This window comes from Crinia signifera, chromosome 9 (genome assembly GCF_055691185.1).
Source record: "Crinia signifera chromosome 9, ASM5569118v1, whole genome shotgun sequence".
Lineage (NCBI taxonomy): Eukaryota > Metazoa > Chordata > Amphibia > Anura > Myobatrachidae > Crinia > Crinia signifera.
Window position 1 is genome coordinate 57,939,753 of NC_139225.1, and position 26,423 is coordinate 57,966,175.

A 26,423-nucleotide genomic window follows, 5' to 3' on the forward strand; every position below is an offset into this window, starting at 1 on the left:
TGCAAATTTATTCTAGATGCGGCATAATTGCACACTTTAGTAGGACACGTCTGAGGTCCTTTTTACCAAGTGGAAGTCGATCCATGTGTTAAAATCGCACTATTCATTGGTATGTACGTTTTTCTTAATATCCTGGCTCTATCCATATTTCATAGATAGAAGCAAACTTATACCTCCATTCTCCTTCACCACCTAGATAGTCACCCCTGATGAAGTCAGTGTGACGAAACGCGTTGGGTGTTTCAATGTACCGTGTGAAAATGAATCAAACTTCAAACAGAAATTTTTTATCTTTTTTTATTATGTATTAAATCACTGAAAATTGTGACAAGTGTCATTTTTCTGCCCATTTATTGTACTTTTATTGTACATTGTTTGTACATAGGTGGTAGAAAGTTAAGATATTGGCGCACTCTGTTCTTTGTATCTATCCATTCCCACTCTTCCCCTACTAACAGAGGGGACATAACAGAGTTGCTGCCCAGATAACCTATCTGTAAATCAGCGCATTGAAGGGGTACCCTCTCTTTTTTTATATATATATATATATATATATATATATATATATATATATATATATATATATATATATATATGGGAGGGATCCGGCACTCAATATACGTAATGCTGTTTGAAAAGTACCTTTAAAAGGATAAATGCTGCGGTGCCTTCAATAGTAAGTCCATATCCATAGGAGAGGGCAAACAGATGTAAGGAAGGATGGAAGCGGCACTCAGCAGACTGCAATTAAAATGTCCTTTATTCCAACGGTTTCGGGGTTACCCCCCGTCGTCAGGGATGGACACAGCACACACAAGATCATAAAACAAATGGCAATATATACACAAAAACACACCCCATCCCACCCCTCCCCCCACCCCAATCAAGCAAGCCCTGCACTCACCTGCCGGAACTGGGAGCGGCCCACAATGCCAGGTAACCTGTAAAGGTACTCATGGCTGTGGGTGTCCCTCGGGTCCAGCTGACAGTAATAGAAGCGTCTATCACATCCCTTAGCTTACTGAGACAGCGGGTGTGCTGCGTGCAGGCAGCCGGAAGTGACAGCCTCGCAGCTGCGCTTCCGCCAACCACTGACACGCGCACCACCCGCCAATCACAAGATGGCCGCCGGGAGTGTGACGTTCCATATGACTGCCGGAGGGCAGAGCATTGCTATGCAACAAAGAACAACAATAACGGTAAACAAACAATGTGTCATCATTGTTAAAATGATGAATGGCAAAAACGCCAGTTATTGATGAATAAAGATACATAAAACCACAATAATATATACAGCGGAGAAACTGACAGAACATATATCCCAATGCAAATAAAACGGCAAGTGCAAAACATTATGGCATAAAACATGTAATATTGATGTGGCAAACAGCGGGGTCGACTCAACATGTCAACTCAAATCGATCCCACTGTGCACCACATCAGGCAGACACCACCACATCTGGCTATAGCATGGAATAATTAGAACAAAGAAAGCACCGTAGCATGCACATGTTGGGACATTTATCCAGACAAATGAACCAATCATAATATCTATACCATACAGTTTCACAAAAAACACTGGAGCCCCAGTGTCTCATTAAGGCCTCCCGGGGCCAACGTGCCCAAATTGAAAATCCACCTGCTCTCGCATTGAAGTAACTGCTTATTTCTGTTACCCCCCCTGAGATTTTTGGGGATCTGGTCAATTATAAGAGATTTTATCTGATTGACTGAATGCTTATGCGAGAGGCAGTGACGGGCCAAAGGTTGGTCACTATGCCCAGTCTGTAGGGCTTGATTAATGGCTGTCCTATGTAGGGCCATGCGCTCCTTGAATTGGCGCTGGGTTTTCCCCACATAGGACAAGCCACATGGACACGTGAGTAGGTATATAACATACGTGGAACTGCATGTCAAAGGGAACCCAATTTGAAACACCCTCTGGGTATGAGGATGCTTGAAATTGGACCCAATGGTCATGGTACGACATGTGATGCAACCTAAACATCTGAAGCAACCATTTTTCCTAGTTAAAAAGTGAGATGGCACCTTTTTATCCCAACCCGTAATGTCCAACTTCACCAGGCGATCCTTGAAATTGGACTGTCTGGAGTAGCTGGGCATAAGACGGGTATTTCGCAAAAGCGGCAGGTCTGGGTCAGAAGATACCACAGGCCACCACTTCTTGGCCTGGGCCGTAGTGGTGTTACTGTCCCAGGAAAAACGATTGACCCATGGGATCCTACCAACTGTGTCAGTTGTGGGTTTAGATTTAACCACTAAGGTATCGTTTCTGGGGGTGGCCAAAACTTTGTCCCTGATAGGTATCAGGGAGGAGCGTGGATAGCCCCGCTGGACGAATTTGTCCACCATATCATCCAATGCCTGAGGTACCTGGCTTTCTTCAGATGTAATGCGCCTAACACGCAAGAGTTGCGAATACGGCAACCCCTTGCGGAGGGGCAAAGGATGAGAACTATTGTGTCTCAACAAGGTGTTCCTATCAGTGCTTTTTCTATAGAGGGCTGTATGTAATTGCCCCTCACTCAGAAAAATATTGGTGTCCAAAAATTGGACATTAGTAGCATCAATGTGAGATGTGAGCTGGATGACACTGCCACTGTCATTGTGTGAAGAAAGTATGATTTCCAACTCGACAGGATCTTTAGACCAAAAAATCAAAAGATCATCGATATAACGATAATACAATGATATACCATCACGGAGACTGTTGCCCTGAAAGAACAACCCCTGCTCAATTCTGTACATAAAGGTGTTGGCGTAGGCTGGGGCCACCGCCGACCCCATAGCCACGCCCAGCTGTTGAATAAAAAATTGACCGTTATACAGGAAATAGTTCCTGGTAAGAACCAGGGACAGCAATGTGATAAACAGGTCTATAGAAGGACCACTGTATAAAGGGTTGTCTGTGAGCAAACATCTCACTGCCTCCACACCTGCATCATGTGGGATACAGGTGTAGAGGCTGGATACATCAGCAGTACAAAGACACGTCAGGGCAGATAAATCACAGGTAAGGTGTAAGTCCCTTAGAATCACCAATAGGGATGTGGTGTCCTTAAGGTAAGCTGGTAGAGCCTGGACACAGGGATTCAAATAACAATCCAAAAACACTGAAATGGGGTGATACAAGGACCCCCTGGCCGATACTATGGGGCGACCAGGGGGATCCTTGAGGCCCTTATGTATCTTAGGAATTGAGTAGAACAGAGGAGTCACTGGGAAGTCCACTGTTAGGGCATTCTTTAGATCTTGTGTAATGTCACCATCCCTCACTGCTTTACTCAAGATGGAGTCAAGTTCGACCTTAAAACCCCAGGTGGGGTCTTTGTCTAAGCGACCATAGGTGTCAGTGTCGCTTAGCAACCGATCACATTCCTTCTGGTAGTCCTCAAGGGCCAGGACCACCACAGCCCCGCCCTTGTCGGCACTGCGAATGATGATATCCTTGCGGGCCGACAGGGAGTCCAATGCATCTTTCTCAGCCCTCGTCAAATTATGATGCATGGAGGGGGCAGGAGATTGTAGCAACTCAATTTGTTGATCCATCAGGCGTGTGAAGGTTTTGATTGTGGGGTTACTTGAAATAGGATCGAACTTTGATCTTGGTGCCATTTTCTTGAGTTTGGGAGGTATAATAGAAGTGGAGTCAACTGGATTGGCGTTTAGTGGTTGTCTGCCAAAATAATCTTTCAACCGGAGGGCCCTATTCAATTTAAAGGTGTCAACTTTCCACTGGAAAGGATCCCCTCTACGGGTAGGGATGAATGACAGTCCTTTCGCCAATACCTGAGTTTCCACCTCAGTGAGAATGGATGATGACAAATTGAAGACTAGGGTTTTTTGCTCTTCTGAGAGCCTTTTCCTCTCTTCCCTGAGGTTTTGGCCTGAGCGTCTAGTCCTCCTTCCAGTTCTGCCAAAGGATCCCTGGAATACATGGCACGGGTTTGGGTCCCTAAAGGGAATCTCTCCCGGCTTGCATTGGAGGGACCTGATTCTGCTCCACTCGTGGAATCACTCGTATTACCCGGCTGTCTGTTGCCTGTGGCCCTTGCACTGCGCTTTTGGTAAGGTCGGGGTCTGCCTTGTGGCCTGTTAGGATTAAGCCAGTCGTAAACCCGTTTCTGTTCATAGTCGATTTGGACCTTTTTCAGCTTGTCCTGTTTAAAAGCAATAAGATTTGCTCTGTAAGTGTCCATCTCCGCTTGTAGTTTATCAAGCCATTTGTTGCTGGTATCAGACGACAGACGGGGAGTATGAATTTTCTCAAATTGCTCAATTTTCTGTTGATAAGCCTGCTCCTCTCGTGTAGACTCCTCTATCACCAAAAGGAGGAGGTCCATGGAGCACTTATTCAACACCGATATCCATCGGCGACAAAAGGTGGCATTATGTCGACCGATGGTCGGTGTATTTTTAACCCGGAACCCCCGGGGAATCATTTTGCTCCTATAGTAATCGGACAGGCTTATTGCATGGTATTGAAAATCACACTCCCTTTGCTTTAAGCGAAGAAGTTGTTTAAACAGCGCTTCAGGCACTTCAGGAATGGCATTATCCTTCATACTTCTTTTAGAAAGTATGGCCTCTGCATCGGAGTCAGAGAGACTGAGACTGTCCATAACCTCCATCTGCAGGAATTCCACTGCCATATCAAGCTCTTGGCTTGCTGAAGTCATATTTGCAAAGCCTGTAAGCAAGTCGTCAGAAACAGGGGTATGAGATGGTGCACAGGTGGATGCAACGGTATGCAGGTGTAAATACTGCTTGTAGATTAAAAGTTAGGTGCCTTGATAGGAATTCACAGCTTGAACCACTGAAAAGACCACACATATGGGAGGGATCCGGCACTCAATATACGTAATGCTGTTTGAAAAGTACCTTTAAAAGGATAAATGCTGCGGTGCCTTCAATAGTAAGTCCATATCCATAGGAGAGGGCAAACAGATGTAAGGAAGGATGGAAGCGGCACTCAGCAGACTGCAATTAAAATGTCCTTTATTCCAACGGTTTCGGGGTTACCCCCCGTCGTCAGGGATGGACACAGCACACACAAGATCATAAAACAAATGGCAATATATACACAAAAACACACCCCATCCCACCCCTCCCCCCACCCCAATCAAGCAAGCCCTGCACTCACCTGCCGGAACTGGGAGCGGCCCACAATGCCAGGTAACCTGTAAAGGTACTCATGGCTGTGGGTGTCCCTCGGGTCCAGCTGACAGTAATAGAAGCGTCTATCACATCCCTTAGCTTACTGAGACAGCGGGTGTGCTGCGTGCAGGCAGCCGGAAGTGACAGCCTCGCAGCTGCGCTTCCGCCAACCACTGACACGCGCACCACCCGCCAATCACAAGATGGCCGCCGGGAGTGTGACGTTCCATATGACTGCCGGAGGGCAGAGCATTGCTATGCAACAAAGAACAACAATAACGGTAAACAAACAATGTGTCATCATTGTTAAAATGATGAATGGCAAAAACGCCAGTTATTGATGAATAAAGATACATAAAACCACAATAATATATACAGCGGAGAAACTGACAGAATATATATCCCCCCTTGCAGTTACCCATTGACCCATTTGACAGTGTAATATTGTCCCGTGCAGTTTGTGGCCAGTAATGACAAGTGGGAGGGGCCCCCCTGTCTAAAGTGACCCCGGGCCCCCCGAAGGTTTAATCCGGACCTGGTCTCACATGCGCATGGTCTTTTGTCCCCTTTTGCGAATGGCTTCGGTGACATACAAAGTCACTGAGGCATTCACAAGGTTTGGGGCGGGAAAGGGGTGTTTTATGGGTATCCCTGTGAAAACAATGGGCATTCCCATGGCAACATGGATGGGCAAATTGGACGTCATTGTCATTGTCATTGGACGTCAGCCGCCTGCCTTTTATTCGCCATTGACTTTTATTTGTGAAGCCTGGAGAACTCATTTTTTTCCAGCAATAAATTTTTATTAACATAAAGTTTTATATGGGGTACAGAAGAGAAAAGGGGGTACTTAGGGGGGAAGGGGAGGGAGGGAGTGGACTACATTCAGTAGAGGGAACAATACAGTAAATACAGTGAATGCGGTGAGTAAGGAGGGAGTTACAAATATAACACAACGGATATCTCGCGCTGCGCAGAGCGGAGTAAACATCAGGTATATTATATACAGTATAACATGGAGCGTTGAGAGAGAACTTTCTATACAACCTTCAGTGTCTGGAGACTCATGTCTAGGGGTAGCACTTATGTTGACCTCTGCCTACTTCTAACTAATTTTGACTATCACTCCTAAGTATAGGGGGTGAGCTTTGGTCGGGATCTTGGGGCGTGGGAGAGTCTGGATCTGGGAGTTCATTCAGACTGAACAGTGGCGCCTGCCCGGGGGGACCGGGGATAGAAGTTTCGGCTTCTGTCCCGTCCATCATGTAACTCCTCCAAGGGGCCCACTTGGAGTGAAGTGAGGGGGATTTAGGCGGGTGGGGGGCAAAGCCGGTCTCCATATAATAATGGTGGTTCGTTTTTAAGATAACCTGAAGGAGGGAGGGGGGGAGGGCTGCTTCCATTGTTGGGCTAGGTTTGCTCGGGCTGCAATCAAGATGTGCCCAAGGACATATGTTTTCCCTGTTGGGAGCTCCTGGGGGTACATATGGAGTAAGGCTATGAGTGGGTCGGGGAGAAGAGGCACCTGAAGGACCGTGGAGATTAACTTGAAGACCTCTACCCAGTATTCCCTGAGCTTGGGGCAGGACCAAAAGATATGATAGATATTGCCCACACTTCCACACTGCCGCCAACACATATTAGAGCATGTAGGCCAGAATGTGTGAAGTCGGTCTGGCGTTAGGTAAAGTCGGTTGATTAGTTTGATATGCATCTCCGAGTGGTTAAGGCAGCGAGACATTGTGTAGGAGGTTAAAAAGATCCTGGAGAACTCATTTGATGGTCGGTGACCATCGAATGATTGATCCTGCAGTGGAGACATTCAAGGAGATATGACTTCAGTACACATCCCCTCGCATGGTAGCGAGGGGAATCGGCAGCGGAGAGGATATTTGACAGGATGAGCTCACTGGCACTCGATAAGCTGTGATCTTCGAAGCTTAGAGCCAAACAGAATCAGGCCCAAAGAGGTCTCCAGGGCAGTCATTCCATCAGACCCAGTGAGACATTGGTAAAGGTATTACCATGGTGGTCATTCTGTTTGTTCATGTTCCAAAGGTATGCCAAAACAAAATACATGAAAAAACAAAAGTGGCACAAGGGAAGCTAATGTCAAGCGACTTTAGTAGCAGAATGCAGCAGCAAAATTGTTATCTCTTACAAACACAAGGCAAGACAGTAGTGGAACACACTTGTAGAAGAGTAACCTGAGTTGCTCAACCAGAACTGTGAGTTACGAGGACAGAAAGTCCTTTCTGACTAGAGTTATGGAACTGCAGAAGGTGAACATGCTGAAAGAACAACTAAAATAAAGAACCATAAAGAGCAGATTCTGCAACAGTAAGAAAGAAACACTCGAAAAATATATGTGATCACATTGCAGAAGTAGAAGCACAACTTGCTAAATTAAAAATGTGTACTGAGAGATGGAGAGACTGACGGAGAAAATGAGCATTGATTAGCAGCGGTGCTCATGGGAAATAAAATGCACATGACTGTGAGAAAATGGGAAATGTAATTAGCACTAGAGTTTGATTTATCAGATCCAAGCATTAGCAATGAAGAGAAAAGGAACCAACTACACTAAGCTGAGTACTTTTCTAATGCTAGGATAATGGGCTATACGGATAAGTTATTCATATAAAAGGACAAAATAGCATATTGTAAAAAAAAAAGACCCTGTAAGGGGGAGAAGCACCGGAAAGACTTACCACAGCTATGAAGGCATCATTTAAAAAAATCACATGGCCAAACATCTGACAGCAGAGATTGTATTTCCAATGAAAAAAGGATCATGGCTAAAAAAATAAGGGTATCTGGACTCATGATAGATTGACTCTAGGTCGACAGTCATAAGGTCGACCACTATTGGTCGACAGTGTCAAAAGGTCTACAGTCAATAGGTTCTAAGGGTCAAAAGGTTGACAGTCAAAAGGTCGGCAGGGTCAACAGGGCCAAACGGTCAACATGGAAAAGGTTGACATGAAAAAAGCCAACATGTGCCGACAGGTGGTATTTCATGCCCTACCATCCACTACGGCGTGGATGGAGAATATAACAGTGTGCCAAGCACAGCGAGGCACCATGCGAGGGGATGTGGTTCACTTAGACGTTGTCTATATCGACCTTTTAACCTTTTGGTTAAAAGAATGTACAGTGAAAAATGTTGGCAGGTGTATAACTGAATTTCCAATAGAGCTCACACAGATTTCTATACAGTACAGCCAGACGTTCTGCATAATAGTACAGTAGTTACTCTAAATACAAATGCATGGTATATACATAAGGCTGCCCCAGAATTTAATTTTGAGCTACCTTAATAAAGTTGATCTGTTTTCTCAGCTCTGAGACAGAAATATGTCAGCGAATACAAGAAAGCTGAATAAATTTGCATTGGCACAGAGAAATTTAGCAAATAATTTTATATAGAACCATAGAAAACAGCAGGCACTTCCGACATACAACCCAGAAATTTTCCAGCTCAGACCTGGGTTTTTCAAGTTTCATTAAGGATAGATTAAAGCATATATTTATTTATTTACAGTTTCTTATATAGCGCAGCATATTCCGTTGTGCTTTACAATTGGAAAATATTACTGTGCTCCTCCTCTGGATATTGCTGCCATCAGATTTTACTCCATCTAGAATGAATCCAAATATACAGGGCAGTATTCACTGCCGATTTTCGGCATGTGCAGCGAATCTTGTTTAGGATTCACTGCACATTTGCTGCCAGCCCTCTCTGTCGCCCTATTCAACGTCGCAGGGGCTCGCTGCCCCTGACGGCGAATTTTAACCCCTTTGGCATTCGCCTGGAAGACGGCAGGCAGGGAGATGGAAGCCTCCCTGCCTGTGCCGGAAGGTGTGTGTGTGGGGGGGGGGGCTCCCGGGGACACAGGCAGCAGCAGATGCCCCCCGGGAGAGCTGGCAGGGGACGCGGGTAGGGAGCAGCTGCACTGCTCCCTCTCGTGCATATGTAAGGAGCTGCAGCAGTGTGAAGTGAATATTAATGAGCGGCTCCCCGCCCCCTGCTGGCTTATGTGTAAAAAAAAAAAAAATTACAATTAAATATATATTCATGTGCACATGAATAAAAATAGCATGCCACTTCACAGAATAAAATTACTGAATTTTTTACACCAAAAAAGATAACATTCCAGTTCACCTTAAAAAGATGGTGATTGCTACACGGTGAAGCAAGGCGAAAATCACGCATAAAGCAATTCTCCATCCTAGCACTGAATACACTCACGGCAAATCAAGGCGAATCACAGTGAAAAACACATTGAAAAACAGCAGCGAATTGCGGTGACTAACAGATGGCGAATTGGCTGTCATTCAGTGAACGTTGAATAGGGTGAATCACTTTTTCAGTAAAAATTCGCCTTGGAGCACGAAAATAGCACACATTCGCCGTAAAACAAGGCGAATCAGTGGCACTGAATACTGCCCACAGTATGCATTTCACACCCACCCTTACCCCACATGTTACTATGTGCTCATCGCTTCCCCGGCATTCAGACATACAGTCCAGGAGTCCTGGAAGCCGTGGTGGAACTGCGGCAGCCAATCCGAGTAGTTTGCTCATATCCAGATTTTAAAACCTGTGTCCAGAGCTTTCCTAGTGCATTAAAAAAAAATGGCAAATCAAGTGTCGTCGGATGTGAGGACTCCCAGGGAGCTGCCGGGGACGTTCCATAGAAATTGGGTCCGTTTTATGGCTCAGACAAGTCAGACAAGTTTATGGGGGCCTTTAGGCCCAAGTGTATTCGCTCTAATTTTCTGCCAAAAGCAATGTGGTTTTACTTGTCACTTTAAATCTAGTGGCTACAGGTGCATCCTCATACAGCCTCAATATGGAATGCAGCAGAGATTCTGCTAGTTTTGGGCATCTTTTTTTTTAGCTGAAAATACATCTTAATTGCAGTGCAATACAATCATGATGTGCTGATTCATTTGATAGGTAACTCTTGTGTATCTGTGTGTAAAAAAAGCATTGTAGCATTTTGTATACAGATTCAAGACTCATTCGCCCACAGATATACAAGTGTCACATATCAAATTAATCAGCACTGTCTCTTGGTGCATCCTAGTCACCTGGCATTGCAACTAAGGGGTACATTTACTAAGATGGGCATTCAATTGAAGATGGGATGTTGCCCTCAGCATCCAATCAGATTCTATCTATTATCTTCTAGAAGGTGCTAAATACATAAAAAGTAGAATCTGATTGGTTGCTATGGGCAACATCCCATCTTCAATAGAACTCCCATCTTAGTAAATTTACCCCATAGACGTATTTTTAGTTTAAAAGACACAAGAAAAGAGGACCGGTGCTATCAGAGTGAAGTCACATCTGTATATTGCCAGAATTGCGCCAAGCTACAGCTTATTACATTTGGGCCTTCACAGTAAATGTTAAAGGCAAATTAAAACCTACAGTATTTATACATAGTATAATGTTAAGGGTAATCTGCAAGATGAAATGTCACATACAGAAGAAAAATACTGACTTAAAAGTATTTAATAAATGCAAAAGTTGCATTTTCTATGTAGGATGTCATTCAACACCCATTTTTACTATTCTAAAAATCTACCATCAGCCAGATGCAACTTACTTTAACTGACTTGTAAGGAAGTCATTCCCTTTTTATCTGCTCTGGGATTACGCATTACCAGAGATCTGACCAGCTCCCACAGGAATAACTACTGAATAAGATAGTCACAAACTCTACCAACAAAGGACTCAATACACAAGTGGAATAACAGTTTGAGGAGACAGGCAGTGTGGCTGTGAAACGCATTACTAGAATCTGTGAAGCGCGGTACTAGAATGTATGCGTGACCTATTCCGATGAGCCATTTTTGACAATGGCAACTTTCCATGTTGTTCTTGACCAATTATCAAATAAATGCAAATCCAAGATACAAATAAGACTTTTAGTTTGTCAGAATTTGCAATTAAAAGAAAGATCATGAAAGGTGCTTTGTGTGCCTGGAATGACATAAACTTTCCAGACTATATAGCTGCACATCAGGAATACACTGACTGTAGGGGGTTGGCTGGTTATTTGTGAAGGAGGTTGGCTTAAGGCTGGGAACTAGTTGATTGGTTGTAACATAGTCTGAGGGGGAGTGGTTTGTTGTACTTCACTGAATCTTCCAGAAGCCTCTGCCTCTTTGCTTCTGATCGTTGTCCGACCCACCCACCCTTATTATTAGTTTGCTTAGTATGTAGGGTTATGTTGTGTCAGCTTTTAGTTTAGGTGGCCGGTTTCAGAACGGTAGTTAGTTCATTTGTATAGTTTTTGCCCTGGGGATAGCTCAAATGTAGAAAATGGCTTATCCTATTACATCTGGGAGAGAGGGCATCACTGTTGCAGATTTTAGTTGATATTCCTCAAGTTGTGGTAGGATGGGCAGGTGGCCCGATTTTACTTTTTGTGATGTGCCCCACGAGGGAAGGGCATTGAGCACTTCCCTCTTGAGTTGTTATTGTACAAGGATATGGCAGGAGGTCTGTCCTTGGACACGGGCAGATGGCCCGTTGGATGATTTTTTTATTTTTCAAGATTTTTGATTTTGCTTATTAATTAGTATTGAGTCCTATATACCTATATATTTGTCACCGTTCTTCTTCCCGCCACCATAGATAGTGAGGGTAGTTAATAATAATTTTACAGAATTTTTTAGATTCTCTAGACATAATACTTAGTTAGTTCAAATAGGCCGCCCTCCTTTACAAATAAAAAGCTGACACCGTTCACGCCAATTCAGTTGTCTGTATCTTTATTGATAAAAGTGTATGAATGGTGATGCGCGTGCATGTCTGTGCAAGGTTTATTAGTACTCTAATTGACATAACCTACGTCCACCTTTAAATAAGCCCCATTGCAGGTCTTTCTGTGGAGTTACTTGAAATACAGTGAATTAGAGGATGCAGAATTTTTCACAAGTGATTTGTGGGCATATTGATCATTGGGCCAGCGAAAACTGCGCTATGTCTTTGTCCTGTGCTGCATGGGTAATATTTGTTGTTTTCCCAATTTAAAAAAATTGAGTCGCTAAAAACAACAATTAATACTGCGACAAGCAGCTAGATTTCTCAACTAACGCATTCTGTCTCACTATTTCTATATATCTATATATATCTATAGATATATATCTATAGATATGTATATAGATATATATACAGAGCTTCTTACATTCTGATACACAAATGAAAAGTCTATGCAGAGATTATTATGCATTGGGGAGACTTTAGTAAGAGTGACAACAATCTCAAGCTTTGGACTTTTTTTTTGGACAGGCTGTGCTAGAAATATAACATAAGCAGATTGGCTGGTACATTATCTTTCACCACTTTATTTCTCTCCGTGGATTAATACATCTCCCTCAGTTTGACTGGGCTTACAGAACAATGTTAATTCAGAATACAAAGTGAAAACCATATGCAAGTTCATAATATCTCAATTTGATTAATTGAACTTGGCTAAAAATAGACAGACAGACAGACAGACAGACAGACAGACAGATAGATAGATAGATAGATAGATAGATAGATAGATAGAAACTGATAGGCTTTGCCAAGCCTTCACCCCCTCTTCCTTCCTAACTTTGTTTCTTTGTTTTTATACAGTAATAAGACTTTGTGCTTATGAGATTCATCAGTCATATCAATCAACTCAAGTTTCATGAGTTATGTGTATTGTCTGTGCTTTCATACTTTTATTTCTGATTTATGGCTAAATATTCTTTTCTTACAGCAGATCATTTATCAAAAATAAATATCATTACAGTCTATGGAGTGAAGGAGGTATAACAATACTTAAGGATACAAATTATAAGATAGGCGCTGATATATTTTCTCAAGAGTTCAATTTCTAACTAAAAAAAAATGTAAGTCTCCTTCATCATATTATTTTGTTGACGTACAGTTGTTTTCTAGATGGATATGTTGGTCCTAAAATGGTAATAGGTTGGACTTACAATCTTTTTCTAATACATTTCTAGTGAAGATTCAACCAGCAAAGTTTGAAGCACACAGATTTCCCCATGTGCTGTGCTATCTGAAATACGCGATGGATCAGATTTAGTAAGTGTTTTGCACAAACGATCTGTTCATACACACTGGCCTGGCCACAGGAACCAGTACTTATGTCAATGTCAGTGGTTCCTGCGGCCAACATGTGCTTCAGCCGGTAGCTCATGCACAAGTGCAGATGTAACAATATATCTCCAAGCTATATCGGCATCTGCCATCTGGCACAGCTGACACAATGGGTGAAATTTAATAGGATGAGAGATTCAGAAAGTGAGAGATTTGGTAAAAAAATTCTCTTGTTTTTTTAAAGCAGCAATCATTTACACTGCAAGATCAAACTGGTTTTGCAGTGTAAATGAATTGCCGCTTTAAAAAAAAACGGTCAATTTCTTACCAAATGTCTCACTTTCTAAATCTCGCATCCTATTACATTTTCCCCAGAAGGTCGGTGGCTGATGCTGTACAAACAAGCCGATGGTCCCGCGACATATTGTTTATGTGTAACCAGCATTACTATTTTCAGCAAAAACATGTACACACACCACGGCTGGTGATGTTCATAAATGTATAAAACCAGGGAGAAAATAATCTTCCTAATAGGTGTTTACTTGGCAACAGGGCACATTTTATTCCTGTAGTTTTTGCTACTTTATTACAAATGCAAATAATGATTTTTCTACAATGGACATATAATGATGTTTTTCTTTCCATGGCATATATGTAATGTACTTTGGTAATCAGAGTTTGATTGAAAGGTTTGCTATTTTCCTTTACAAATGATTGCCTCAAAGCTCTGTTTTTTTTACAGTGTTTTAATCAGAATATAAAAGAACAAAATTGGTCTTAAGATACAAAACAGTTTGCATTAATGATATTTACAATGATATAGACATACAGCAAATTCAAGTATATATATATGGCAATGCGGTCCGGCACTCGCTCCTCTATGCCAACTGCCCCGGTGCCCGTCAGGCGAAGATAGTGCAGAGAGAAAGAATCAGGCTGGCACTCGTGGGTCTTTGCAAAAAAATCAATGCATTCACAACAAGTGAAGTTCCAACGTTTCGGGGCTGCGCCCCTTTGTCAAGGTGTGTGTTCATCACACACCTTGACAAAGGGGCGCAGCCCCGAAACGTTGGAACTTCACTTGATGTGAATACATTGATTTTTTTGCAAAGACCCACGAGTGCCAGCCTGATTCTTTCTCTCTGTATATGTATATATATATATATATATATATATATATATATATATATATATATATATATATATATATATATATATATATATAAAGATAAAATTGAGCCATTGCAGCAGTGGTGTCTGGTGCTGAAAGCATGTGGTGTAAGAATGAATAGCTTTAAATATGTTGAACGTTTAGTTACAAGCAATGAAAAACATAAGAATATCAGGTACTTGTGTATTATCACGGCGCCCATCGCATCGCACTAATTAAGGTATGCGATGGGACCGATTTGAGGCTTTTCCCGGGCAGAGTGTACAATTTTAATATCGCGTCGCATTATAATGGAATGCGATGCGACATGATTTCAATGTTAAATGCCCAGCCAGACCCGATTTTTAATTGTATCCCCACCCTGATGGGTATTAAGTATGTTAAATGCCCCCCCATTGTTAACGCCGCCACCTCACTAGTAACACCAACCCGAAACGTGGCGAGCGAGGGGCGGCGGTAAGCGTCCTCCGACCTTTTCATACCCCCACTATCCACGTCGGCGTGGAGTTGATTTTATATAGTGTGGTGAGCGCAGCGAGCCACAGAGCCCAAAGTGTGGCGAGCATAACATCACAAGTATTATATGTCCGCTCGCCACGCTTCGGGCTCGGTGGCTCGCTGCGCTCGCCACACTATATAAACTCAACTCCACGCCGACGTGGATAGTGGGGGTATGAAAAGGTCGGAGGACGCGTACCACTGGCGCTCACCACGCTTCGGTTTGGCGTTGATAGTGGGGTGGCGTTAACAATGGGGGGGCATTTAACATAGTCATTACCCATCAGGGTGGGTGTACAATCTAAAATCGGGTCTGGGGGGCATTTAACATAGGAATTAGGCATCTGGGTGCATGTGCGACTTAAAATCGGTTGCACTGCATCGCATGCGATCATATCGCATTCGATGCAATGCGGTCGCGAATTTTGGTTGTACAATGACCTGCCGTGATAATACCCAGTACCAAATTACATATAAACAAGTTTTTGCTGACAAAGCCAATCCACCTACAGACAGATCCTGTAGTGATTTGCCATTGGTGACACTGAAAGGACTGTAGTTAAACGAACAATACCACAAATGATGTTTTTTCATTATAAATAGCAATTTGAGTAACTTTTAGGCATGCATCAAATTGGGCATGAGCAGAGGTGGACGCAATACTTATTTGCGCAGTTGAGTGATTATGGGCCTTATTCTGGTTCACGCCTTCCGGCAAATTCCTTCTTAGATGGACAAAACCATGTGCACTGCAGGGGGGGCAGATGTAAAATGTGCAGAGAGAATTAGATTTAGGTGAGTTATTTTGTTTCTGTGCAGGAAAAAATCTGAAGGTTTTATTATATATTATGTTATATAGATCTCACTTTGAAGTAAAACCCACCCAAATCTAACTCTCTTTGCACAAGTAACATCTGCCCCACCTGCAGTGCACATGGTTTTGTCTATCTACAAAGGAATTTTCCAGAAGGAGTGAACCAGAATAAGACCCTATATGTTACTGCTCATGTGCTAAAACTCCAGAAAACTGAGCGCACACAATCCCCTAAGTGTACACAAAGACCACTGTTTCTGGTGCCAGAAAACCATGGTCATTCCTGGGTGTTGACTGTTGAGTGGTGGCCTGAAGTGTTTGCCAATAAGGGCCGTCTTACGAACCTGTTATGGGAGTGTCATGGTTGTGTCAGTCAATGCAGCTGCATTTCCAAACACAGATCCACAGCCGCAGAGGTGATGTTCAAAGGAATTTAACAAGGGGATAATACGGCGACCAAAGGCTGTTGCAAATATTGACGGAGCACTCTGGAGGGGTGTTTAGACTGGCCGATGGGGTTGCACTGTTCACAGACACTTTAAGCTTGTGTCTCAACGAGTGTACTCTCCAGTGCATACTGGTGCACAAGGAAAAGGCTAACATTAGAATTTCATATAATGGCTCTTGCTCCTCTGATGGCAGCTGCTTTTGCGCACGCAATAGTGTCCACATCTGAATCAGGTCATTGTTCTTATTTCTATCATCAGCAACATGAGAAATGCTAAAAATACAAGCAGCTAAATTGCCTGATTGTTTTCTGGTCTCTCCATTCCCTTATGCAATTCATTTGGCCAATTTCCTCGGCTTTACATACCAAAATACTAGATTGTCTGCTCTCATATTGAAATACAGTTGTTTTATTTACTGTTTATTACAGCAAGTCTTCAGTTGAATATAATTCAAGCTAGAAACGATTGCACACATACTGTTGCATACAGAACGTAATCTTTATTATTGATCAGATAATGCCTTATTGATCAGATTTCTCAAGTTAACATTTAATTTTACTGAGCAAGGGTAATTATTATACTAAACAAATGAAGTATAAATACAGTAGCCTAGCAATAATAATAATAAATAATTGCTCAAATGCCTATTTTCTGGTGTAATTTTTACTATTTTACTTGACTGTTTATGATTTTTTATTATCACTCATTTTACACAGTATCCTGCCTGATGCGCCGCCACTCTGCCCCGCCCCCTGGATGATGTCCGCAACCTGGCAATAAGCCGGATCACTGTGAGCACCAAACAGCGCAAATGCCGAGTCACTCCTGGGAAGGACCCATGTCAAAATCCTGTGTGCGACAGGGCATTTGAGATGTAAAAGTGGTATTACAAATTTAATATGGTACAAAGTATTGTTCTCCATACTGTAGATATTGCAAATGGATGAAGCAGATCTCTATGCAAGTTATTTATTAAAAGATATAGGCGCAGATGTACTAAGCTTGAAAAGTGATAAAGTGGAGAATAATAATATCAGCCAATAAGCATCTACCTGTCATGTCACAGTTAGGAGCTGATTGGTTGGTTATCACTCACCACTCACACCATTTGAGCACTTTTAAAAGCTTAGTACATCTCTCCCACAGAAATAAAGACAACGGAATGACAAAATTTGAAAATGGGTTTATAAATTCCTACAGTAAAATAAGTAGTTAAGTATAAGATGTTTATGAATTTCAAATATACAGATAATATAACATTAATTGAACTGTAGGGTATAACCACAGCGTTAGAGTACCCATAAAGGGTATACGGAAGTTAGGTCGACACACCTAAGGTCGACATGCATTGGATCGACCACTGAAGGTCGACAAGGCCTTAGGTCAACAGGGTCATTAGGTCGACACAAGCATTAGGTGGACATGGGCAGGTTGACCGTAAAAAGGTTGACATGGGTTTTATACATTTATTTTTTTGAGCCGACGTGTGCCAACAGGCAGTATTTCATGCCCTACCATCCACTAGGGCACGGAGGGAGAAATATATAGTGTGCCGAGCGTAGTGAGGTACTGTGCCCAAAGCATGGTGTGCCTACAGTAGTTATTTTTTATTGAAATACTTTAATCCTTTTTGGGGTAATTTAATTTTTGAAAAAAAAAATTAAATTATGTAGTTATTGGCTCAACTAAGCTAAATGAAAACTTCCGAATGCTTAATTAGTTAATAGGGGAAGTACCCGTGGGTTCTGAAGCAAGTCCCGGCTTTTTTACTTTACAGAGGTGCCCTCATACATCATTGCAGCAGTGGAACCAAACAGACCTCTCTTCTTGCTTCTTACTAGACTTTGCTAATTACTATTCTGCAATACTTTTATTTATTTATTTATTAACAGCTTCTTATATAGCGCATACATATTCCGCAGCTCTTTACAGCGTATAGTTGAACATTCACATTCACATCAGTTCCTGCCCCAGTGGAGCTTATATATTCCCTACCACATGTACACGCACACACAGACATTCTAAGGTTAATTTTTTTTGGAAGCCAATTGACCTACCAGTATATTTTTGGATTGTGGGGGGAAACCGGACACACCCACGCAAACACAATGGGAATATACAAACTCTGCACAGTTAGGTCCATGGTGGGTATCGAACCCATGACCTCAGCACTGTAAGGCAGTAATGCTAACCATTACACATCTGTGTATCTGTGTGCAAATGAGTCTCTGGGGGGAATTGCTGTTGCTGCAGTGTTTGTGTGGGTGTACTTAAATTACAGCAATGGCACCATGTCCTACAACCTTTGCCCAGCCAATTCAAACCACAATTCACTCAAAAGTGCACTTTTGTGCAAGGTCATGCTGCCATAAAACCACGCAGTGTGTCACACAGGTTTGCCAGCAATTGAATTCCCCTTCTGAATATTTATACAAAGTGCTACAGCATAGCAATCAGTTTTTTCCAATACAAGTTTTGTTGCGGTTTGTAAAAAGACAGTCATACACAATATTAAAATGTCATACATTGTCGTATACGTGCATCTATTGAGGCTAGAAATATGAGGACACATCTGTAAATAGAATGTTTTTTCCAACCCATTTACATCTTCATGGGGATAAATGAAAAAAATGAAAAAGTATTGTGAGAGAAAATCAAGTATTTAACTAATTCTCAGTTTTTGACCTGCATCAGAGCTCAATCTAATACTGTCGTGAAAATATGGGAGTTTCTCCGACTTTTTATTAGATGTACAATGGAACGGTTGGTTAAAACAATCAAGTCAAACTTCAACATTTTCAGTTTCAGTGATCTGGAAAAGATACACGACCACCTGGTTCAAGTGGTTAGTCTCTGGCTGAAATTCTTTGTTATGTAATGATTTGGAGATGGGATGTGAGCTGGAGCACCAATAAGAATCTTAAACATGGGCACTGCATTCCCTGATTGGGTTTCAGCTTGCACAACTTTTCTACAGTGAATTTACAGCATTGTAGTATGAGTATTTCATAGCTTTCATGTGTCTAAAATGTATCAATATATGTTGCACCTATAACAAGGTAAATAACATGTCTTACCTTCAATTTTTCATATCGATCACTAAGTGAAGCCACCTGATGCTCTCTGTGCCGACCAACTAATTTGCATAAGGCACAAATAAGCTGATCATCGGCTGCACAGTACATGTTAACTTTCTCATTTTCGTGCTCCAGACAAACAAGTCCACGAAAATGCGCATCTGGTACAGGTGCCACCAAACGATGACTGGTGAAAGGCTTCTTGTTTGGGTGGGTTGCACGTAGACAACGGTCACAATAAGATACCTCGCAAGTGATACATGTCTTCACAGCATCTCTTGGTGGCTCCACCTCACAGAACTGGCAAGGAATCCTTTCTGCTGCCATGATCGGCACAGTTTTGTATATCTTATCCCTGTGGTCGTCACTGGGAGAGCTCGGAACACTTAAAGAGGCCTTGTGAAAGCGATCAATAATATTCTGTAGCGTAATGTTACGTTTCAACCCCTCCAAGCCACGGTGATTGAGTGAAATGACATATCTGCAGGTTGGACACTGAAAAGCAGTGACAGGTTCCACTATTTCACTGGAAGAATTTCCAGAAGCCAGTACACGGTGGGCACAGGTAAAACACAGGCTATGTGCACAAGGAAGCAGAAGTGGATCCTCAAATAACTCCAGACAAATTGGACAGGTTAGTTCTGACTCCAGTGTTTCCATCTTTAGCTAAACCATTCAGATATAGGATACCTTGGAGTACATTCTTTTACCTAAAGAAGAAACCAATAAACAATTTTAGAGAGAAGATAGAGAACAAGAGACTATTGCTAAATATTTCATCATAGAGTGAAGTGACTTGCAACTAGAAACTGACAAACACTGACTGACTTACACTGGGTACACACTGGCCAACATTAGGATGACATATGGAATGGCTGAAATAGGGTTCTCTCTAAGCTTCTTTTGCAGGGTGCTGCATCTAACCCATTTTTAAAACCTCAAAATGCACCCTGCCCTTTTTCTGTGTGGCAATGTGCACTTTTACGCTGCCTCCTACCGCGCTGACATGCCGCTGAGAACTTTCAATGTGTGCCATCATGTGTAATGGGTATTACGGCTTGTGGTAAAATGTGTAAGATGCGTTACTGTGTGTGCCATAATGTGCAATTGTCATTACGACAGAATATGTAATGGGCAGAGTATGACAAAGTTTAATTATATATGTTGATTTTTTTTTCTAATGTAAATTTCTAATAAATAATAATAATAATAATCTGCCCTCACGATTGAAAAAAAGTGCCCTGCCCGGTGGTTAGCACCCTGCCCTGAATAAGTCCTAGAGTGAACACTAGGTGAAAGGTACACAAACTTGGGTTTCCCAATGTGTTGTCCCAGTGTGGACTCAGATTAAGGTGCAGGAAAACATATGAGAAGACACAATATTGCCAGCATCTGCCCTGAAACATGCGCGCACACAGATTTTAATCCAATAATAAGGGTCTGATTCTAAGTAGGACCCATCTGTTGCCACTTTTCTGATAAAACTTAGCAACCTATTTACTACCTGACACATTTTAGTATCTAATAGTCTATGTATATTATTCATATGTCTTCTTGTGGAAGGACCATGCTGACCAGTTTCTCCATCCATAGTCAGTATCTGGACACCTATCACATGCTGAGTGCAAAACATTCATCAAAAGCAGGTGTCGGGCCAGGGGTCAAACGCCCGTTAACTCCCTTTTCCATGTGTCCGGAGTCATACTCCTGTGAACTCCCTTTTCCATGTGTCCTGCTGATGCAGAGAGATCCTTTAAATGGATGGATGAATGAATGAATCCATCGACACTTTCTATCTACATCAGGGGTCCTCAAACTTTTTAAATCGGGGGCCAGTTCACTGTCCCTGAGACTGTCGGAGGGCCGGACTTGGGTGTGTATGGCTATTTTTTTCAAACAGAAAGGCGAACGCAGGAGGGTTATACCGAATCAATAATATATATATATATATATATATATATATATATATACATACACACACATGCACACTGCGCAGCATGCACTGTACATCCCCCGCGCCTGTCTGTTGTGGTGGCTGCCGTTACTGTGTACAATTGTACACAGTAACGGCAGCCACCACAACAGACATGGGCGGGGGATGTACAGTGCATGCTGCGCAGTGTACATATATATATATATACATATATATCATTTTAAATATGTTAGTATAAAAAAAACGCACCTCTAACAATAAGAACACAGTCAAGAGTAGACTGTGTGCGGACTGGGACACAGTCAGTGTCTGCTCAGTCAGTGCCACTGCTCCCTCCGTGCTGCCTTCTTGTCCGGCTCCTCTCTCCGGATTCTGTAAGCTACTCTCCTCTGTGCAGCCGCAGCGCGTGACGTGATGACGTCAGACGCATAGGAGAAGCTTATGCAGGGAGACGGGATGGACCGGCAGACACTGTAGCTTCCCCTGACGTCCCAGGCCACTCCTCCGCCCGTCCATTCGCCAGCCAGCCTGCCCATTCTCCCGGCATGTAAGGCAAGTGAAAGTGATTGCCGCGCCAGCACTTGGGCAGCGGCACACTAGGCGGGCCGCATAAAAGTCCTCAGCGGGCCGCATCTGGCCCGCGGGCCGTAGTTTGAGGACCCCTGATCTACATCCTTGGATGTATGTATGGCATAGCATATGTGCAGTTTATGATTGCTTTATTGCAGCGCAGGCAAACTTTACAGATATATGCAAGACATGGTTAGGTTTTAGAAAGGCTGACTGGGAGATGTGTTAGCTATTCATTGGCAGAGTGGGGGAATTTGGAAGGCGTGCAGGAGAGTTGGAAAAAAAATAAAAAGTGCAATACTAAAGGCAATTGACCTTTGTATTAAAAGGTTTAGGAAAAGTACAAGGAATGAAACCAGCATGGTTTATGAAAAAAGAAGCAACTAGTGTGAAAGTATATAAGATGGCCTTAAGGAAACAGAATAATGAAGACAAAGCGATGTATCTGTAGGCTAATGGGGCCTACAGACGGGGAGATTTTTGCATATTTGCTTAGAAATTAGGCAAGGATCTCTCTGTGTGCATGCAGCGTGGTCTTGGACGACACTATTATCAGGCTAGATCATTAACGCCTACACTATAAATCTATTTAGATACAGTAGCCAGTGTTCTCACCAGAGAACACTGGTTAGCACAGGTACTGTAGTTCAGCACACATCGCTGGTGCATAGCATGTGTATCAGAGATGTGTGCTGAACCATCTGGGCTTAACTGCATCGCTCAGCACAGGGCTGAAGTCGCCCCATGTGCAGGCCCCTAAAGTAGGTGATTAATGTGCAAAGGCACTAGCCCAGGGGTGGCCAACCCATCTGAGACAAAGAGCCCCAAAAAAATTCTGTTAAGACAAAGAGCCGCAACCATTAAAAAATGGGTGTGGCCTAGCTCCCAGAATGTCACGCCCCATTTATAAATGGGTTGTGGCCTATATACAAATCGAGCCAGTTTCATCTATCCGACCAAAGCACCATATCCTTCTGTCTTGGTGCGCCGATTGATGAGAATGGGATGCGTGTGCATGTGAGACAATCGCACGTCCCCGTCTCGGCAACCAACATATACACACACATATAAAAACAGTATGTATTGTACCTCAATATAAAAACACACACACATAAGATACATGCATATATATATATATATATATATATATATATATATATATATATATATATATATATATATAGTGTCACAATGATGGGCGCCACTCCGGGACTTGGTGCAAATAAGTGAAAATGTATTCCTCCTTTACGGTCCGTAAAGGAGGAATAAATTTTCACTTATTTGCACCAAGTCCCGGAGTAGCGCCCATCATTGTGACACTGTATTGGTGGTGAGTACACCACAAGGGAAGGCACCCGGGCATACGAAAAAGAGAGTAAGCGACGCTTTGGGCTGCATGGATAGTGGGGGTTTGAAATGAAGGCATTTGCCAGTATGTAACATGGAGCATCCTTTATTGTGCAGGAGACGCACTTGCACCCGCACCCCCCTTTGTGCACGAGACGTACATGCTACCGAACCCCTAACCCCATCTCCCTGAAGCGGACACTGGCAGGGTTGCCGTACCCTGCCGCAAGAATTACTGAGACGCACAAACGTCTGAGACGCTTGCGTGTATCAGGCAGATGGAGTGCCTCTCCGCCCGCGTCCGCCAGTGCAGGGGATCTGGTGGTTACCGGCGCTGTGTGAGAGGCGCTCTGTAGGCTTGCCAGGGACACCGGGGACAGAGCTGCAGCTTGCGGGGACAGTACGGTAACTGACTACGCTGCCTGACTAGGGCTGCCGTGGGAACACTACGCTGACTACGCTAACTACGCAGGGTTGCCGTGGAGAGACTATGCTGATTATGCTAGGCAGCCGTTGGGCTATGCTGACAACGTAGCTTAGGCTGCCGCCGTGAAACCACACAAGTACCAACATTTTTCCTTCTAATGGAACAAAATCTTTTTTTCTAATCTAAATTCATGCCTACGTGTCCTAGAGTCCTTCATTGTAGTAAAAAGGGCGCTTGACAGTTCCATATATTGGCCCCTGATATATTTATACATGTTAAGCATGTCCCCCCTTAAACATCTCTTCCGTATCGTAAACAATCCCAATTTGTTCAATCTGGCCTCGTAGCTTAAATTCTCCATTTCCTTTATTAGCTTTGTTGCTCTTCTTTGGATTCTTTCCAGTTCTATGATGTCCTTTTTACAGTGCGGGGCCCAGATTTGTACTCCATATTTAAGATGTGGTCTAACCAATGCTTTGTACAGTGGCATAATTACTTTTGAGTCCCTAGTTTCCACCCCTTTTTATACATGCTACTGTAGTATGGTTTGCCTAGTTTGTTGCTTTGTGACATTGAGCACTACACCCCAGTTTGTTATCTATTTGGACTCCTAAATCCTTTTCAAGTTCTGAATTACCCAATGCCTCCCCGCATAGGTTATAACTAGCACATTGGTTATGTTTCCCAAGGTGCATAACCTTGCATTTATCCACATTGAACCTCATAATCCACTTGTTTGCCCATTCATCTAGTTTATTAAGATAATTTTCAAGCGCAGAGACATCCTCGATTGATCTAATTACTCTGCTCAATTTTGTGTCATCAGCAAAGATGGATACATTGCTGAGTATTACCACCCCAATATCGTTAATAAATATGTTAAATAAAATGGGCTCTAGTACCGACCCTTGTGACACTCCACTTCATCATATTTGATACTGCGCCATTCACAACCACTCTCTGTTCTCTATTACACAGCCAGTTCCCTAACCATCTACATGTCGTGGACATGAGTGTCGGCGTTAAGTCGAAATGTCACTGTGGGTCTGGACGTTCTTTCTTATTGCCACCATACTTAGTTTAAAGATTATAATAAATTCTGGTTGACCAATTTTAAAAGGCCTTTCAGTTGTCTGTGTGATTATTTCTAGTTAAGTTAAGTTAGTTAACTAGTGATAAGAGTATGTGCAATGATGTCATACAGTCCATATCTGCCGAAAGTTTATTCAAATTGTGATGTACATGACTTTTATTTGAAGATCAGTACAGCTGAAATAAACAAAACAAAATGTAGTATCTGTCTCTCATTTAAGGATGGAAACAGCAACAGAAAATCTTCCCTCTAGTTATATCTCTGTGTGTCTGAGAACATCTCTCAGATGTGAGGAAGGGCTACATAGGCCTACAAGGCAGATGTGCCAAGGAAGCATTCTGTTCAGACTGTACTTTTTATGTTAACAACATTTACATATTAATAACATTGAACCTTTGGCTCGGTCACTGCTAAATTGAAATATTTATTTTATACTAATAAATATACTAATATTTTATACTAATAAATATACTGATTAAATGTACAGCATTAGGGCCAATCCAGACTTTGCCAATATCAATTCCTCAGGTTTTTATACAATGGCGGCTAATGCATGGATTAATTAGCTTGTTTTTCCTTAATTGTGCTCTAAATGTAAAGAATGGAATTGGAAAGTTGATTTCCATGTTTGGTTCTATTATATTTATACTAAGATACAGGCAACTGATGCTACAGTATCATATGGGACTTGGAATTCAAGGGTAAATGTACAGTATGAAGCTTGGAGAAGGGGTATCTATTCCTATAAAGAACTTTGTGCAAGGTGATGTATATTGTATATGTATTTTGACAGTTAGGAGCTGATTGGATGGAGCACTATCACTGTGCACAAAACATTCTTTATGGGGATAGATACCACTTCCATAAGCTTCATATGCTACCCCTTAATGCTCTGAATGTGGGGGTAGATGTATGAAGCAGTGATAAGGGAGAAGTGAGCCAGAGGAGAAGTGGTCCATGGCAACCAATCAGCTGGTCTATATAAAATTTTATATTATGCAAATTATAGATGTTACTTCAGTGCTGATTGGTTGCCATGGGCCACATCTCCTCTGGCTTACTTCTCCTCCCTTATCACTGCTTCATACATCTACCACAGAGGGCTAGATTCTCTAAGCTTCAAAAGTGATAAAATGGAGAGTGATAAACAGCCAGCCAATCAGCTCCTACCTGGTATGTCACACTGTGTTTGAAAAATGTCAGGTAGGATCTGATTGGCTGGCTGTTTATCACTCTCCATTTTACCACTTTTGAAGCTTAGAGAATCTGGCCCATAGTCTCTTAGAATCTGTTTGCATAATTGAACTGTATCCATTCCTTACAGGTGGGGTTGATTCAGTCCCGATTTTATCACATTTGATCAATGTTTTCAGGACTGCATGCACTGAGCCAATGCTGTGCATGTCTTACAATGGTGCTGAGGTTCTGGTCGCAGTGCCCTGTAATACCCCTTTCACACCAGACTGAATTCCCGGGTTGGCCCCAGGAACAACCCGCAACTAGCACTGATGTGAATCCCAGGAAAATTTGCTCCTGGGACCAGCCTGGGATACAGGCTGGTGTAAAAGGTACTTACTCTGCCCTGTAGCCCAGCAAATAGAGCTAAAAGCTGCAGGGACCCCGCTGCCCCCATCACACCAGAAAAAACAGGGACTAGGCTGGTGTAAAAGGGGCCAAACCAGGAATTTCCCTGCTTGATCCCTGGACTGTATTCCCCTACATGTTCTGGTGTGAAAGGGGTATTATTGGTACACTC

At 42.6% G+C, this 26,423-nt stretch overlaps 1 protein-coding gene across 3 annotated transcripts in view; it reads right to left on the reverse strand.

Moving 5' to 3' along the window:
• Positions 1 to 26,423, reverse strand: part of MID2 (midline 2) — a 241,980-nt gene that overhangs the window by 206,146 nt on the left and 9,411 nt on the right. For all 3 annotated transcript variants that reach the window (XM_083159114.1, XM_083159113.1, XM_083159112.1), the window contains exon 2: positions 19,298 to 20,007. In XM_083159114.1, coding sequence (XP_083015240.1) covers positions 19,298 to 19,957 — 660 coding nt within the window. In that variant the 5' untranslated portion in view covers positions 19,958 to 20,007. The remainder of the gene's footprint in view (positions 1 to 19,297; positions 20,008 to 26,423) is intronic.